We start from the raw sequence: 18,916 nt of genomic DNA, 5'->3' as shown, positions 1-18,916 counted from the left end.
CTGGCAAGATCTATGCAAGTATACTTGAGAAACGGTTGAGAAGAATTGTGGAAGAAAAGCTTGGTGAAGAACAAGCTGGATTCAGGCCAAATAGGAGGCTGTCAGGATCAGATCTTCACTTTACGACAAATAGTCGAGAAAGCATGGAAATATAACAAAGATCTGTATTTAAGTTTTGTCGATTTGGAAAAGGCATATGACAAGGTGCCAAGAGAGAAGCTATTCAATACGCTACAGTTATATGGTGTCAATGGGGCATCAAGCAATACTTAGTCTTTATTTGAGTTGTAAGTCAGCAGTTAGAATTGAAGGAAGTACAGGAAGATGGTTTAATGTTAAATCTGGTGTGAGACAAGGAAGTACATTATCCCCTCTGTTATTCATTATCTATATGGATCACATTATGAAGGTAAGTGGTATTAAACCTGATATCAAAATTGGAGATGTTAATGTCAGCTCTTTGCTTTATGCGGATGATGTTATACTTCTAAATAAATCCACTACAAGTCTGCAAGATTCTCTGACTAAATTGAATAGCTGTTGTAATAGATATGGTATGAAGGTCAGCAATAAAAAGACAAAGACAATGAAAATAGGCAGAATCATTGAAAATGTCAACTGTGTTGTGAATGTAGAACCTGTGGAACAAGTAAAACATTTCAGCTACTTAGGCACAATTTTTACTGAAGATGGTAAATTAAATATAGAAATAGACAACAGAATCAGCAAAGCTGGTATGGTGGGAAGTCAATTGAATAAATTCATATGGAATAAGAGAGAAATTAGTCGGAACACTAAATTAGCTGTATACAAGACAGTGTTCAAACCAGTTTTAACTTATGGATCTGAGAGCTGGGTCAGAAATAAAACACTTGACCAAAGACTAGAGACCGCAGATATGAGAGTCCTGAGAAAGATTATAGGCGTGAACAGATGGCATCAATGGCAATATCATATTAAAAATGAGGATATTAGGAAAGAACTTGACATTGTCAGCATCCAGGAATACATTAGCAGAGCTAATCTCAGGTGGTATGGTCACTTAAATAAAATGGGAGAGGAAAGATTAGCAAAACAAGTGTTCTCTGCCAGGTTGGCAGGAAAACGACCCAGAGGAAGACCAAGATATAGGTGGATTGATACGGTACAAAGTGCTTTAGACGATAGAAATCTAAGATCTGATAATGTTGGAGTCTTGACAAGTAACAGACTGATTTGGAGGAAAATTGTAGTTAGGAAGTTAGTAATGATGTAATTTTTTCATGTAGTACTGTCATATCCTGTATACCCCTTGAGGGTACATAGCAGGAATTTGATGATGATGATGATGATGATATCAGTCATCGTGGATAAGAAATTAGAGGTCACAATGATTTTCAGAAGTGGGGAAAATGGTAGAAACAGCAGATGTGAATGAGACATGAAGCAGGAGAAATCTTATGCCATAAAAGGTTAAATAGGGAGTGATTCAAGATTAGAAATCCTCTGTCATGGAATGTTGGATTGCATAAACAATTTCTTCTCTGGGAAGGAATCATATGTAGACAGTTAAGATGGGCTATTGTTGTTGTGGCAGAGATTTCAGGTTCAGTCAAAAACATGAGAACAGGTTTGGATGCCTGCAGGTGATGATGCACATCATTTAGTTTGGTGTTTATATTATGAATGTTGAAGTGTGAATGTAGAAATTTTTTCTGTACAATTGTTTTAAATTTTTTGAGGGAGGTTTATTTAATATAAACTCTCTCAAATTAATATAAGGTTTATTTAATATATAATATTTAATGGTAATTGCAATAACATTACAATTATTTAGATTGACTCTCATTCTGGTATTACAAAGTTGAAGAGAGAAAAAAAAAGGGACAAGGGAACATGCAGTGAGAGGAGATGAACTCTTAGACATGTTTCCCATACAGAGAGCATTCAAATGGCAGATAGGTGCCTTGAGTTTGAATAGGGCATGCCAAACATATCTCTACAATATGTTTGGCATGCCCTTGAACGGAATCACTCACACTGCATGAAAGAAAGACTGGGGAGACACCCTGCTTTGGGAACCATATACAGCAACAGCCACTTCAGGCTTCAAAAAGTAGAATGGTGGTACTTCACAAACAGTTAAGGTCATCTACCACCTTGTAGGTCTAGTTGGCATTTCCTCCATATAAGGAAGGTGTCCTTATATAGGAAGAATGCTCAATGATGTCAGGCTCTCTTTGGTGGAAAGAGAGAGAAGGCAGGGTTGACTTGACTGGCAGAGGCTGTACATTGTGCACAACTGGCCCATAGCAGCCCAATTGTTACTCTGTTCTTTGTTGTTATTATTACAGGATTAGTTTGAGCTGAAGGTAACCATGATACATGGGTGAAAATTTTAATAAACTATAAACTTCACTAAACATTAAATATAAGTGAATTGTTCTGTTTTGAATATTTACAGTGACTGAACTTATATCTCTACCTTTATTCCCTAATGGTCACATCCTAGATGGGTTGCAAATTCTTCTGTGAAAATTGTATGACAATATTGAGTGTCAGATCCATATCATTATCATCCATACGCATAGGTGTAGTACCTATTTTCAATGCAACTGCCATTCTCTGAGACTACAGCTCAGTTGTAGTTACACTTTCCATGGTATGTCATGCATGATGCTTTCTGTAAGAGGGGTGGAACATGCTCTTTTGTTAAGTCTGATATCCTGAATCAAAAATGATCAGAACTGGAATTTCCTTGCCTCATTTTGTTGCCTTCATTTGCTGCCTTTATCGCTCTGATAATTCTGATGATTATACTGATGTTTTTTTTCTGATTATCTCTCTTTGAAAGTTGTTATACAATCTTCTTCTTCTTCTTCTTCTGCAGCTTCTCCCACTTAAGTGGGGTCACTGTTTCTTATGAGTCTCCTCCACACCTTCCTGTCTTGGGCTGTCACCACATCCAAGTTCTTCATCTTCAAGTCCTCTTCTACCAGCTCCCTCCATCTCTTCTTTGGCCGCCCACGCTTCCGCCTTCCTTGCACATCCATCTGCATGACCCTTCTTCCCACATATTCGTCCTCCCTCCTCATCACATGACCAAACCATCTCAACCTTGCCTCCTGTATTGTCGCTCCTAAGTTCGTAACTTTCACTGTTCCCCTGACATAGTCATTTCTCAGATGATCCTTTCTGGTCACACCGCACATCCACCTAAGCATTCTCATCTCTGCTACTTCCATCCTGCTAATGTTATTTTTCCTCAGGGCCACAGTTTCTATAGCATATGTCATAGCTGGCCTCACTACTGTCCTATAAATTTTGCCTTTCAGATTGATCGGCACCCTCTTATCACATAACACTCCAGCCATCTCCCTCCAGTTCCTCCAACCTGCTTGTATCCTGCATCCCACTTCCTTCTCACCTCCTCCATCTTCTTCCACTGTCGAACCTAAGTATCTAAAGTCTCTCACCTTCCTGATGACATTTCCTTCCAGCTCCAGGTCTGTCTCCTGGCCACCGCCCACTGCGCAACACATATACTCTGTCTTACTTCTGCTCAGTCTCATACCTCTCTCTTCCAGTACTTTTCTCCATCTTTCCAGTTTAGTTTCCGCTTCTTCTCTTGAATCTACACACAGCAAGATGTCATCTGCATACAGCATTGTCCAAGGTGCATCTTCTCTCACCTCCTCTGTTACCACCTCCATCACAATATTAAACAGAAAAGGACTTAATGCTGACCCTTGATGCAAGCCAACTGTTACTTGAAAACTTTCTGTCTGTCCCAAACAGGTCCGAACACTTGTCTTCACATTTCTGTACATTTCCTGCACCAACCTGACATATTTCTCTGGCACCTTCTTCTCCCTCAGACACCTCCAGACTTCTTGCCTTGGCACTCTATCGTATGCTTTCTCCAGATCAATAAATACCAGATGTAGCTCCCTTTGTTTCTCTCGATATTTTTCCATCTGTCGTAACCCAAAGATAGCATCTGTTGTTGATCTACCAGGCATGAAGCCAAATCGTTCCTTTGCAATCTCCACCTCCTCCCTCAATCTACCATCAAGAACCCTTTCTAGGATCTTCATTGTGTGGGACATCAACTTTATTCCTCTGTAATTTTTACAGTCTTGTGCATCCCCTTTACCCTTGTAGATGGGAACAAGAGTACTCTCCCTCCATTCCTCGGGTATATTTTCCTGTTGGCAAACTTTCATGAACAGGTCCCACAGCAGGTCAATTCCCTCTTCCCCCAGTGCCTTCCATGCCTCCACTGGAATTCTGTCGGGGCCCACCGCTTTTCCATTCTTCATCCTCTTCATGGCCTCCATCACTTCCATTCTACCGATGTTCTGCACCATCCCCTCAGAAGGCTGCCCATTTCCTCTGTGAGTCCTTGCATTTTCCTCATTCAGAAGTCCCTCAAAGTATATTTTCCATCTGTTTCTTATGTCCACATCCCTCCATAATACTCTTCCTTCAGCATCTTTGATCTGCCTCACATGTAAGATGTCCTTAGCTGCTTTATTTCTACATTTCGCTAGTTGGTAAATTTTTCTCTGTCCTTCCTTTGTTTCTAATTGATCATACAGATCTTGATATGCCATGGTCTTCGCCTGTGCCACAACTCTCTTGGCTTCTTGCTTTCTCTGCTTGTACACCTCTCTGTCCTCTTCCACTCTTGACTCATCCCACTTCTGCTTTGCCTTCCTCTTAGCTGTCACTGCCACTTATACAACATTATTCCACCACCAACCCTCCTTCTGCTCTCTAATCTTTCCAGATGTCTCACCAAGCACCTCGATTGCACAGCTCAGGATTACTTTTGAATTATGTTTCCACCAATCTTGTACACTTTCCAGTCCATCCGAAATCCTCTCTAACACTCTCTCCCTAAAACGATTCCTCACACTCTCTTCTTTTAAGCGAAACCACTTAATTGTCTTCATCCCATGGCAACCAGAAGTTCTTATCTTCGATCTTAATTTAAAGTCTGCGCACAGCAGTCGGTGTTGTTGTGCTACTTGATCTGTTGGAATTACCTTACAATTTGTCACAACCTTAAGATGTTTTCTTCTAGTCAAAATGTAGTCAATTTGTGAGCTGTTGTTACCACTTCTAAATGTTATCAAATGTTCTTCCCTCTTGAAGAAAAACGAGTTCACAATTGCCAGATCAAACGCTACTGCAAAGTCCACAACCCTCTCTCCTTCCTGGTTCATCATTCCCACTCCGTGGCCACCATGCACCCTTTCACAGTCTCTATTCTGTCTTCCTATGTGCCCGTTCAAGTCTCCTCCGACAATCACCATCTCATTTTCTTCCAATTCCCTCATTTCTTCATCTAACACGTTCCAGAACTCATCTTTTTCCTCTGCTGTACAACCAACTTGCGGGGCATATACACATAATACGACCACCCGCTCTTCTCCAAGACCCAATTTCATTCGCATGATCCTGTCGTTCCTTCTACCCACGTCCAGTACTTCACCCTTCATTCTGCCACACACCACAATTCCTACACCATTTCTTCCCTCGTTATTCGCTCCAGAGTAGAACAATTTATATCCATCTCCCAGTTCCTTTGCCTTTCCCCCTTTCCACCTTGTCTCCTGCACACATAAAATGTCCAACTTCCTCTTCCTCATCATGTCTGCCACCTCTCTTCCCCTTCCAGTCATGCTTCCAACATTCAGTGTTCCCACTCGCAACATCCTCTCCACCTGCTGGGCTCGCTTCTTTAACCGCACCCGCCCTTGATGCGGTAGCCCTCGTCCACTTCTCACAGCTGTAGGGCGATGTGGCTGCGCGTCGCTTAAGGGGTACGCCCTAGCCCTTATATCATTTTCTTTTCGACTCATAATCATAGTTTGAGTTGGCACTGAAGTTTTACGACCGGATGCCCTTCCTGACGTCAACCCTTGCATTTATCCGGGCTTGGGACCGGCACCGGGATTGTATAAGTTGTTATACAATCTAATCACCCAAATGGTGAGATAATTTTTTTTTTGGAGATTTCAGTGTCCACAATTCTGATGAGCTTCCCTTCTCTAACTTTACTGACCAAGGTGGAATAGAAACTGAATTGTTTGTTGTCCGTAATGATCTATTGCAAAGTGTTAACTTACCAGAATTTCAGATAATCCTCATCACTTTCCTAACACCCTGGACCTTTTCTTAACCAGCTCTTCTTCCAAATACTCTGTTGATATTAACTCTCTTCTTGGTAACTCAAACCATGATCTTGTCCATGTTACTTTTTCTACAGGACATCCTTCTCTCAGCTAATTGTAACCTCATCAGAACTTCTGCCCTGCCGTGTTTCTGCCATCTCTCTTATTCTGATTGAATAGCGGCAGTCTTTAAAGATAAGACAGATCGCCTGGCACTTGGTCCTCTCCAACTCTTGTTTAGGATACCAAGGTAAATCTCCCCTTACTATTCCACAGACAACCCTCAGTATTCCTTGTCTGATCTTTCATCAGAAAGATTAAACAAAGAAACCAAAAAAAATTTAATAGTTTTAATACTAATAGGGCTCCTGGCCACAGACGATATACCTCTAGTTGTATTATGAGCATGTGCTCCAAAATAAACACTCATCCCATCTTGACTTGACAAGATATCTGGTATCTGTCCAACAGCAGGGAGGCAAACTTTTATCCTGTTTGTTTCTAAAAATAGAGATAAGTCAGCCATCAAACTATTGTCTCATTTCTCTCACCTAAATATTGTAATTGACAGCCAGCTTCTTCACCCTAGAGACCTATCAGTAATCAATATGGATTCTGCTATTCTTGTTATGCAGCATATCTCCTCACTAATATTATAACGACCTTTGGATACAGGCCATGGAAAAATTTGAAAAATTTCATGTGATTACTCTTGATATTTCCAAGACATTAGATTGTTTGTCATTGCAAACTTCTTACCAAGCTACCATCTTATGATCACCTACCTACCCTTTACAAGTGGTGGATTGCTCTCTGTCTCTCATTGTCTACTGCCTGTCAAAATGGATGATTTCCTCTTATCTGATGTTTTCATCAATTCAAGGTTTTGTGCTTTTATTTCTGCTTTCTCCTATACATCAGTAAAAAACTTCTCTCACTAACATTAATTCTGATTCATAGTTTTACTGAAAACAGTATGCCCTGTTTCTCTTCACAGTTCACATTGTAGTATTTGGATGACTCGAGCATCAAGATCTTATGGCTAATTCCTTAAACACTGATCTTCTGCATTCTCAGTATGTTCATGCTAATATACCGTATACATACTCACTCAAATTTATTTTCTGTTTTTACAGCTCTCCTGTTGCCAACTATTCGGAACTTTTTTGATTTCCTTTCCTTAAATGTCAGTTTTCTTCAGTCATCATCATCATCATAAATAGGCTGTTCTCTTCCAACTGCACAAAATAAGCAGGTAGAGAGCTGAGCAGTGCGGCCAGTGAAATTTTAAGCGGGGTTGCTGCCTATACAAAATATTTTTAAAAAAATGTTTTTTTTCCTAATCAGTAACCAATTTATTAATAAATAAATCTACAGATTTATTTATTAATAAATTGATTACTAATTAGGGGAAAAAAAATTATTTTTTTATTTTGTATAGGCAGCACCCCCACTTAAAATTTCACCGGCTGCCACTGGAGCTGAGACATTTGCTATCACCAACAATCTTACACAAATTGTTCACATGTCTACCAGAACACCAGACAATCCCAAGCACTCTCCAAACATCCTAGACTTCTTCCAAACTAGTGACTTATCTAAGATACACTGTTAACGTTGTCACTGTTAATGCAGTTTAGACCACAATCTAGTAATATTATCATCCCATTGACGTTTTTTATAATGCCTTACAATGCATGGATGTGAATGGTTGGTACATGTTGCTCCCTGGAAAATAGATACAACTTCTGTGCCTCATTTCTTTGGTTGGATTATTATTTCAAGCCACCTAAGGAAAAGAGGGTAAGTCAGGTAGGAGTTAGAGCAATGAGTAGTATCAATAAGCATGAACTGAAAAAAAAAATCGTTGTGGAGGATATATAAAAGGAGAAAGGTGACCATCAAGTTCATGAACAGTAGAGGAGTTAGGCAAGAAAGTTGACCAGCATGGTAAATAAGGCAAAATCAGATTACGGGAAGAAACTTGCCAAGCAGACTAGAGGAAATCCCAGAGCTCTTTTGTTACGTGGAAAGTAAGAGGAAGAATAACCTTAATGAGTGCTCGGTGACAAGGTGACAGAAGCAGGTAAAATTGGTGAGTTACTGAGTGACCACTTTGCAAAGCTATATCATCCAATTGAGGTTAATGCTGTGACATATGAGGCAGAGACTGATGTGGGAACAGAAGTGGCTGAATTGGAGGTTCTTAGGATATTGCAGAATTTCAATATAAATACAGCTGTGGGATTAGATGGGATATCACTTTATGTTTAGCGAGAATGTGCAAGGGAACTGGCAATGCCTCTGCCTAGGCTCTTTAATTTAAGTCTCAGTTCTGGTGGAGTCCCAAGGGATGGGAAAGAGGGAAAAATAATTCCTTTGCATGAAGGAATTATTCTAAGGAGGTTTTAGGACTGCAGTAGCAAATTATAGACCAATCATTATCTCAGGAGTGGTGGTAAAAGTACAAGAAAAATTGGTAAAAAGAGAATTCAAGAATGGGTGGATAAGAATATGATACTCTATGAGAGGGCAATATGGCTTTGTGAAGGGATGGTCGTGCCTTAGTAATTTACTAAAACTTTGTATAATAGAGTGATAGCTGAGTTGGATAAAGGAAATAGCTATGCGATGATTTTGTTGGATTTTGTAGTCATTTGACAGAATAACACATGGTACTCTGTTATACAGATTAGAACAAGTGGGGATGGATACGACACTAGTTAAATGGATAAGAGGGTGGCTGCTGGACAGTTTTCGAAAAGTGGTATATGTAGGGAGCAGAATTGAGACAAAAACAGGTGACTAGTGGTGTGCCGCAAGGTTCAGTGCTCGGACCATTGTCATTTAATTTGTACATAAATGATATAGGAAATAACCTGAAAGAAAATATTCAGTTGTTTGTTGATGATACAAAATTAAATAGAGGAATAGTTAATCGAGGGCGATGTGGAGAGCTTGCAGGATGATTTAAATATAAACTGGCAGTATGAGCAAAAGTTAATGGGTATCAGTTTAATGTGGAGAAATGTAAAGTTATGTATTTTGGGATAAATAGGTTACATGCTGTATACCACACTGATGGAACTGTACTCCAGAAAATAGATGAAGCTAGGGATTTAGGGATGATGGTAGACAGAGGGGTGAAATTTAGAGGGCATATTGCTCAGGTAGCTCATAAGATTACTTGGCTATCGAAGAACACATAACAAGTAGAGATAAGGAAGTTGTTATTCCTCTTTAAGTCTTGATACATCCACACTGGATTACTGGGCTCAGGTCTGGACCCCTGTGCTTCTTGGGAATGAGGTAGTAAATAGTTGAGAGGACTCAGAGATAAGCAACCAAGATGGTGATTGGTTTGTTGAACGTTTCCTGTCAGGATAAATTATGGGTATGTGTATTGCAGAAGTTGATTGACAGGTGCAAAATTTGGGATACAATAAAAAAAATTTAATTTACTTAAAGGGTTTTATAGGATTGCAAGGGAGAAATGTTTCAGAACTTGGCTAGAGGGTGCAGAACAAGAGACCATCCCTGGAAGTTGAGTGAAGGCATGGTTAGTAGGGGTGCGAGGACTAGATTTTTCACTTGGTGAATGATTAGAATGGGTTGCCAGTGTCAGTTTGTTAATAGGTTCAAGGCAAGATATGATAGATTGTGTGTATAGTTTGGGTCTCCTGTGAGGAGTCCGAGGACTCATCACGGGAGGTGCCATATAATAATAATAATAATATTAATATATTAGAAAATCTTATGCTATTGATTTAGTTGAAGTATTCTTATGGATTTAGCTTCTAACAGATCTCAAAAAGGTTAAAACTGATCTCTGAAATGACTCCCCTAATGTATGGCAGTATGCCTCTTGGAAATGTGCTCTGCATTATACAATATTAAGGACAACTTCTAATAAATCCATTTGATCTCATTATATATATGTAGCTGGTTGTGAAGTACTTCATGCAGAAATGAAGAGAACTGACCAACAATTTTGATTCATTGGTGAATTGTCACCTTCATATGTACGTTATTTGCCTATGCTGCTGTGTCAAATAAGGATGAAAGCAAGAATATATATATATATATTTTTGTGTATATTTTATATATATATTTTTTAGATTATAGTATATTTTAGTATATTGATATATATATATATATATATATATATATATATATTTTAGAATATGTATATATTTTTGTGTAATATACAGAGTCATATCACTTTCATTCTTCAGATCTTGTGTTATCTAGTGTGTCTGGGTTATAGCAAATGTGCAAATCTACTGTGACTCCCTTCTTGAAGTACCAAAAATTGCTTAGACCTAACATTCTTTATGCTTATATCATAATAACATGAAAATTATAAAGCCCAAAGATTATTATGCAGGCTTTCACTTGCATAAATTTGGAATTATGCAAGTTATCCTGAAAGGGATATCAAAAACAATTTTAGTTATAAAAAAATTTTACTTCACACCTACATTACTCACACACCACCTTATAGCACACATGGTGCATGCATGCAATTTCTTCAGTTTTGCTTTATTTATTATTGAACACAGATGTGTTGTGTATTTGTATTCATACACTAATGTTTAGTGTTCGCATGCATTGTGGTAGAGTATAGTGATGACTGAAAAAGAATAGAAATGGAAAAAAAGTGAACCCATGCATAAATGCATCAAAATTGATCTAGAGATGAAAATTATAAAGAAATATATTGGACAAAGCTTAAATTCCATTGGATCCAGACAGCTTGTGGAATGTAAGTATCAGTATATCTGTGTATGAGTAAAGTTTAACAAATAAGAAACACTACGTTCTATTAATATCATATTATGTTATTTTGCAGTAATTTATTGATTAATGATTTTTCTATGTTTAATTCAGGATTTGCTGGATCTTAATGAAATGATCACAAATTTTTCCAGATTAGTAAATGTGAGTACATTTTGTTTTAATTTTTAATGAATTCGTAATATTGATAGTTAATATTACTTTAATTTTCACTATTTTCACTCTGTTAAATTAGTGAAAATTAATAAGTATATAAAAAGAAGGAAAGCTTATTTTGGCTTGAACAGATCTATAGTCATGCTAAGAAAATAAAAGCATTTGTTGAAATCTCAGAATTGTTTAATTATGTTAATTTTCTTTTAACTCTCGCTATAAAAAAACATAAATTCTGTTTTAGATGCATTTTTCAACAATGCCTAATCATCTATTAGATTGATTTTGTCCATTTGTTGACTATATGCGTAACTCTGTTCTAACTAGACAAAATAGTTGTAATATGCCTATTTTAATTAAATTTGCAGATTTTTTTATAAAAAATCTGGGAAATTTTTTTACATGGATAATACAGGGTTTCTAAAAAACGATAAACCTATAGTACATTAGTACCATGAGTGGGCTAAGGATTTTTTATATTATTATTTTTATTAATTTTATGTTTCTTTGTACAGTGTGATCGAAATTAAAGTATCCCTGTTTAAAGCTCGACAAGATCGCGTCGTTGTGAATTTATCATCGCTCACCTTAACCAAAGAGGCCATTAGCGCTTTAAGTTGGGGACAGAATTTTGCCATTACTCCCAAACAAGTTCCAAAAGCCGAAATAATGCGTCCGTCGAACGGGGAATATATGACCTGCCTCCAGCCATAGCCAGTAACATACGTTTAGATGTGGCCAACATCCTAATCCAGTCTAAGCCTCCCAAAAATAATATCCCTCATAAGGAAATCATTGCTCTAAAAGAGTTACATAATAATAACCAGATTATCATAACAAAAGCAGAGAAAGGGAATGCAACTGTGGTTGATGGACACAACAGAATATGAAAAAAAAATGCAGACACTTTTACAAGACCAGTCAACATACAAAATTATAGATCGCAATCCCACAACACAAAAGAATAAGGTGCATACGTTACTGAAAAAGGTCACTTCCTGGCCCAAAGAAACAGTAAACAAACTCAAGCCCTTCCATGTTAAAACACCCAGGATGTATGGAGCACCAAAAATTCAAAAACACGGTACACCCTTACGTCCTATTGTAGATAGTGTAAATAGTCCCAAATGCCAACTGGCTAGGCATTTAGCTAAGCTACTAGCCACTCTCACAAACAATTCGCCACTTTGAGTTATCAAAATTATATTCAACCATCAACGTGCTACATGAACTACTATTTAATATTTTAAACACGGAATTGTGGGAGATCCTAGACAACATCACCAACACAAGGGCTAGAAAAGATTGATCAAAGTCAAACACTGGCACCAGAAGAAGTTCAGACTTAATGGTGAACTTTTCATACCTTAAAAAGTTCAGACTTAATGGTGATATCACCTCACTATTTACAAATGTACCACTAATTGAAACCTTTAATCTGCTAAAGTCGCACTTTCCCACTGATATATTTGAACTATTTAAATTCACAATACCCTGCAGGATATTTCACATGGAAAGGGAAAATATACAAACAATTAGATGGGACAGCTATGGGCTGTCCCCTTAGCCAACTTCTACATAGAACACCTGGAAAAACTAGCTATCAATACAACCACTCTCAAACCAACACTTTGGCTATGCTATATTGACGATGTGTTTGCTATTTGGTCACATGGCCCAGGCACATTGGATACATTCTTAGTGCATTTAAATAGCCAACATTCAAAAATCCACTTTACAGTGGAACTGGAAGCTAATAACTGTCTGTCCTTCCTGGATACACTAATCACACATCTTACAGATGGTTCCTTATCATTCTCAGTTTTTAGAAAACCCACACATTCAGGGAGATATTTACACAAACAATCACACCATCAGCCTTCTCAGCAGTATGGTATCTTAAAAACACTAACCCACAGAACGAGAGCAATCTTTCCAATGACAATGCTCTTACTGCTGAACTGGCTCACTTATGCCACACCTTCTTGGCTAATGGCTATAATCCCCATAAGATAAACAAAATACTAAATGCTCCTAAGAAACCCCCTCCCACTATCCACTACAGAGAACTACAACAAGACAGTCACCATCCCATACATTAAAGGCACATCGAAAAAGATACAAGAATTCTCAATAAACATCAACTGCGCACAGTATTCAGACTGTGTGTCAAATTAGCAACTCTCATCCGTTCACCCAAGGACAGCATCCCTCCTTTATCACATCCAGGCATCTACAAAGTACCCTGCTCGTGTGATCAAACTTACTATGGTCAAACAGGAAGAACTGTGGACATCCGCATCAGTGAACACAAAAGATACATCTGGCACTATCACTATGGCAAGTCGGGCCTAGCAGACCATGCTTTGGATACCCCTGCACACAGGATTAACTGGAAAACTGGAAGAAAACAAAAGTACTGCACAGAAGCTTTTACAAGTCAGAGAGAGAGATTGTTCTTAGAAGCAATAGAAGCCTTGAAACATACTCCGAATCTCATCAAATATGTCTGTATAAATTTGCCTAAGATTTGGGAGACTGTCACCTTAAGACATAACTAGTACTTGTTTTCTCTCTCTGTTTTTTAGATAGAGGGCACCTAATTAGGACTTTAGTCTTTGTGTTGTTGCTACAATTTTGTTAAACTAGTCCCTTTGTTACACCATGTTGTTGTAGTCTTGTGTACTGTGACAAACTGTGGTTTTGTGCTCTGAAGATGGTGGTTATAACACCAGCAAAATATCAGCAATAAATCAATAAATAATTATTTACTTATAATTCTGTGTTCTGATATATACTGTCAAAATTAAACAACATAAGAAACTTATCATTCTCCTTTATAAGGTTTTGATTAGCTACATCTGGATTACTCTGTACAGGTAACCTGAGTTTCTTGGGTCACCTTGGTTTCTTTGGAATAAGGAAGTAGTGTAGAGAACCCAGAGGCAAGTGATCTGTGGAATGCTGTCTGTGAGGACTATGAGGATAGATTAAGAGTTTTTGGGTTGCAGAAGTTGGTTGGTAGGTATAAAAGAAGAATAGAAATTATAATAAATTTAGTTTAATCCTTTATCCAAGTGTGAGCAAACAAAGTTTGCACCTGAAAATATCTTCAGGACTGGGATAAGGTAGTACAACACCGGGCAGGTCGTAGCAAAGGTAGAGCAAGCTACCATCAATATCTCCCATAATGCAAAACACATCTCCCTGCGGGCATGCATAATGCTATGCATTAAGGGAAGGGCCACCACCCAGACTAGCTTCGACCTTTATTGAGGTCTCCTCAGTGGGAGCCAGGCCCAGAGGTTACTGGGATAGGAGTGATGGTATCTTGCTCCACCTTGGCTACAAGTTGTCCAGTGTTATACTACCTTATGCCAGTCCTGAAGATATTTTCAGGCGTAAACTTTGTTTGCTCACACTTGGATAAAGGATTAAACTAAATTTATTATAGTCTAACCAAGTGAAAAATAAACTTTCAACATCTTTCTCTAAATCCAGAGTAATTTAATAAAAAGGTGGCACACTTTTTGGCAACTCCTATAGGTAAAGATAACCTCGCTATTGCTTCTGCCTGGTATCTCCACCTCTGGGCCTGGCTCCCACTGAGGAGACCTCAATAAAGGTCGAAGCTAGTCTGGGTGGTGCCCCTTCCCTTAATGCATAGCATTATGCATGTCTGCAAAGAAATGTGTTTTTGCATTATGGGAGATACTGGGATAGGAGTGATGCTTGCTCCACCTTTGCTATGAGTTGCCCAGTGTTGTACTACCTTACCCCAGTCCTGAAGATATTTTCAGGCACAAACTTTGTTTGCTCACACTTGGATAAAGGATTAAACTAAATTTATTATAGTCTAACCAAGTGAAAAATAAACTTTCAAGAATAGAAATGATTAAGTCATTAAAAAGATTTTATAGAGTTGATATAGAGGAAAGTTTCAAGCACTTAGCTAAAGGGACTGGAATAAGGCAGAGGAGTCATCCTTGTAAGCTGATTAAGTTTGGGCTTCAGGAGTAGACTTTTTCCTTTGAGACTTATGAATGAGTGGAATGGGTTGCCAGAGTCTGTTGTGAGTGCTTTGTTGGTGAATGCATTCAAGGAGAGGTATAATAGCTGTGTTTAGCTGGAGGATTAGCTGTGTTCTTGGCTGACTAGCCATCAGTCATGCTTGTAGCATGTTGGGCACAATTAAGCCTGGTGGGCTGGCAGCCTACAACATTGTCAAAAACCCTGATGGAACTGATATAAATGGCAGTGCCAATATTTCAGTGAAGTCCGGATGGCCATACCCAGGAAATCTTAGTATCATGCCTCCACGTGGAACCCCCAAGAAATATGGTGTTGTAATGAGCCATGGCAAAGTTGATACTGAGCAAAGAGTTGGCAGATAGCTATAAAATGCATCTCCCAAGACTTTATGTGGCCAGCGTGGGAGATTAGGCCACAATCCCTCTACTGCAATGAAAATAAAACCTATGTTTGCTGAAAATTACAGGAATTTTCCTACTGAATGTTTCAGGTAAGTTATGCAAATATACTTGAGAAGAGGTCAAGAAAAAAATTGTCAGAGAGAAACAAAAGAGCAAGATGGATTAATGATTTAGGTCATATTCAAGTTGCTGGATCAGAATTTATAAGACTTGGGAGCATAATATGGATCTGTATGCAACTTTTTACAAATCTGGAAAAAGGAATATATGGCATCAAGAGAAAAGCTGTTCAAACTTCTACAATTATATGGGGGAAATAGGACATTATACAGAATAATACCTAGTCTGTATTTAAGTTAAAAGTCAGCAGTTAGGATTAACTTTATGGGAATATATCATATTAACAGAATGAACAAACTGTAATTGGAGAAGAAAATTATCTGAAGAGAATAAGTTATTATTAGAAGATATTTTTCTAGTATGTTTAAATCTCTTATTTTAAATAAAACCACCAGAAAGATGGTTGGATTTAAAATCAGGTATAAAATGAGGGTTTGCACTATCTCTACTCTTATTCATCATTTGTATGAATAACATTATGAAGGAAAGTTTATGGTATTAAACTTGGTATTGAAATTGGAAATATTCAACTTGGCTTTTTATTAATTATATTTTTCAGATCATATTATGCTCGTTATGTGAATGCACTACAAGTCTTAGGACTCCTTAATAAACTGAATAACTACTGTAACAAATTTGGCCTGAATTACACCTAACTTTTGATTCTTAGGAAGGAAGGGGGTGAAGTTTTTCCACTGATTGTTAAGTTTCTGTGAACAGAAAAGTTGAGAACTATATCTATTATGGCTATATCATAACCATACACCTGGTTATGATATAGCCATACCTTGTGTGGGAAGTTTTCAGTATTGAGACCACATTATAGTATGAATAAAGAGTTTAATAAGAATAAGCAATTAAAACCTGACAAGTTTTGTAAGTCATAAGACTTATATCATCAGGGTAATGGTACATAAGTTTTACCAACAAAAGCCCGTTAACAATTATAATTACACGTTTTTGATAACTTCACAGCTGCTAAATATAATTGATAAGCCAGAATGCAAATGGTAAATTTGTTACTGTATGTGTTGGAACATTGCTGGTTGTTGCTATCACATTCTGTGGTATCACATATGTTATATCCTAGGTCTATGGCAGTTAAATTTTTGATGAAAGGGAGACCATCTTCTTTTAAAAGAAGATGGTCTACTTTCATCAAAAAAGTAAAACATTTTTGTTGGTTGCCAAAGTACTTGATGGCCAGTAGTGGTTATGTGGAATGTCAGGCCTGATTTATGCTTTCTTCTTTTTTTTTTTTGACATCTTATAGCCATACCTTATTCATTTAAATCTCCATTATGGACATGAATGATATGTCATCCATCACCATATGTTAATTTCATCTAAAAATTCTTAAAGCTCATGTTTGGAAAACTCACATTGTAGACATCAACTTTGGGTTGGTAATAACATCTCCAACATGGAGAAATGGTAGGGAAACGTTTGTTCTTCAAAATATGCCATATAAAAGTGGCCACAATTATAGATATAATAAACTTATGCTCTATTTTTGTATGTTTTCTCTTTATAAGGTAAATAATTAGCATTTATTACAAAATCATATAGGCAGATATCTGGGATGGAGGCATGATGATCATTTTTCTCACAGATTAATGTACTTGATTTTATAAGTTAAATGTTCTTTATATAAGAGCAGTCCCTTGTAGCTGCATGCAGTAGTTTTGAAACTAATTTGGAAACTACATGTAATTGCCCCACACAGACAGACAGACAGAGAGAGAGAGATTACTAGCATTTTATAAATTCTGTGTACTTCTGCCGCTATAAACTTTTATTTAATTTTCATGAATAGACATATGTCAGTTTCTCCATTTTTTGAGAAATATCATCCAGTTGTAATGGTGGCCAAGTTTTGATAGCAGCATAGTATGCTATTAAAACTTGATCCAGATGTATGCCTTCACTGTGAAGTGAACAAATAAGATTTTTGAATTTTGCTAGTCTAGAAGCTGTAGAACTGTTAAACTGGACTTTAGCTACTAATTATTTTAATACTGTATGTAATATACTTCTGATAGTGGTAATAAGCATAATGAGCCAACTACACATTGCACAGAAATATTTCATGCCATATAAAACTCAAGGTAATGATAAAATATATCGAGAGTATTCTAAGATTAGGAGTAAAAATGAATTATTTGAGCTTATTTATAGGATATCTCATCAGTCTGCAGTTAAGAAATATTTGAAGCTTGCAGTGAAACCTCCCAACACTGATATGGGATGCTGTTTGCTTTAACCCTGTGACAGTCGCGATCGAAAAAATTGTACCGTAGGTCACGTGTATCTGAGAGATACTTTCATTACTAATATGTGCCAAAATGCTATAAAACTTAAAAACACTTCAAATATAATACATGATGGTTTATTTATTTTCAGTTACAATCTAGAAATTATTGAACAAAGAAACAAAGGAATAAAAACCCATCTAAACCAATACTATAGTGACATCGGAGTTCGCAGTATCTCTCGGATATAATTTACTATCAAATATCACTTTTGCATTCGACTCTATCATTCTCATCATCAGACTCAAGTAACATTCGCTGAATCTCTTCAACATCTGATGGACTATCCAATTGATATAGTTTTCCAGCCATTTTCAATGGTAAATAAAAAAAAAACAACTAAACCAACTATACTATACTATACTGACATTGGAGTTTGTGCTATCTTTCAGATACAATTTACTATCAAATATCACACACCTTTACATAACACGTGTTAAACCAAAACTGACTGCATAAACAGTGTGGAATATCACTCGTAATATATGCATGCACAGCTAGTCATGACCTCCAAGCTATACACTGGATATGTGTAAAGAATATTTATATTAAACAATTTGTATCTGTCAGATCAGCCGCGACCTCCACAGGGTTAAAGAGGTATGGTCAGTCCATATCTCTCTAAAACAAAGAAGTTCTGTTCCATTTTCCTGTCACCATTTTAAGATAATTTCATGAGTTTTAATGATACTGCTGCTGAAGTTTAACTTGTTCACCCAGCTTACAAGTTACACTTTCTTTTCTGGCATTCTGTCTCATCTGCTTTATCTTTTAAAGAATAATGGCTTTGGAATCATTGAGTCCTTGAATGAATCTAAATATTAAATTTCTGTAAACCATTCAAACATTCACAAAAACTTGAAATCAATGAAAATTACCACACACTTTCTTATAAAGATCACAAATGACCCTTATGGAATATGAATGGTAGTGCTAGTTT

At 37.2% G+C, this 18,916-nt stretch overlaps 1 protein-coding gene across 1 annotated transcript in view; it reads left to right on the top strand.

The window, feature by feature from the left end:
• The window catches only part of Syx17 (syntaxin 17), a 96,874-nt gene that overhangs the window by 26,576 nt on the left and 51,382 nt on the right, over positions 1-18,916 (top strand). The window contains exon 4 of the mRNA XM_090413809.1: positions 11,052-11,102. Within this exon, the coding sequence (XP_090269935.1) occupies positions 11,052-11,102 (51 nt within the window). The remainder of the gene's footprint in view (positions 1-11,051; positions 11,103-18,916) is intronic.

This window comes from Typopeltis vanoorti, chromosome 2 (assembly GCF_054136105.1).
Source record: "Typopeltis vanoorti isolate ZY-2024b chromosome 2, IOZ_Tvanoo_1.0, whole genome shotgun sequence".
In the NCBI taxonomy this organism is placed as follows: Eukaryota; Metazoa; Arthropoda; class Arachnida; order Uropygi; family Thelyphonidae; genus Typopeltis; species Typopeltis vanoorti.
This window is presented reverse-complemented; position numbering and strand designations above follow the sequence as displayed.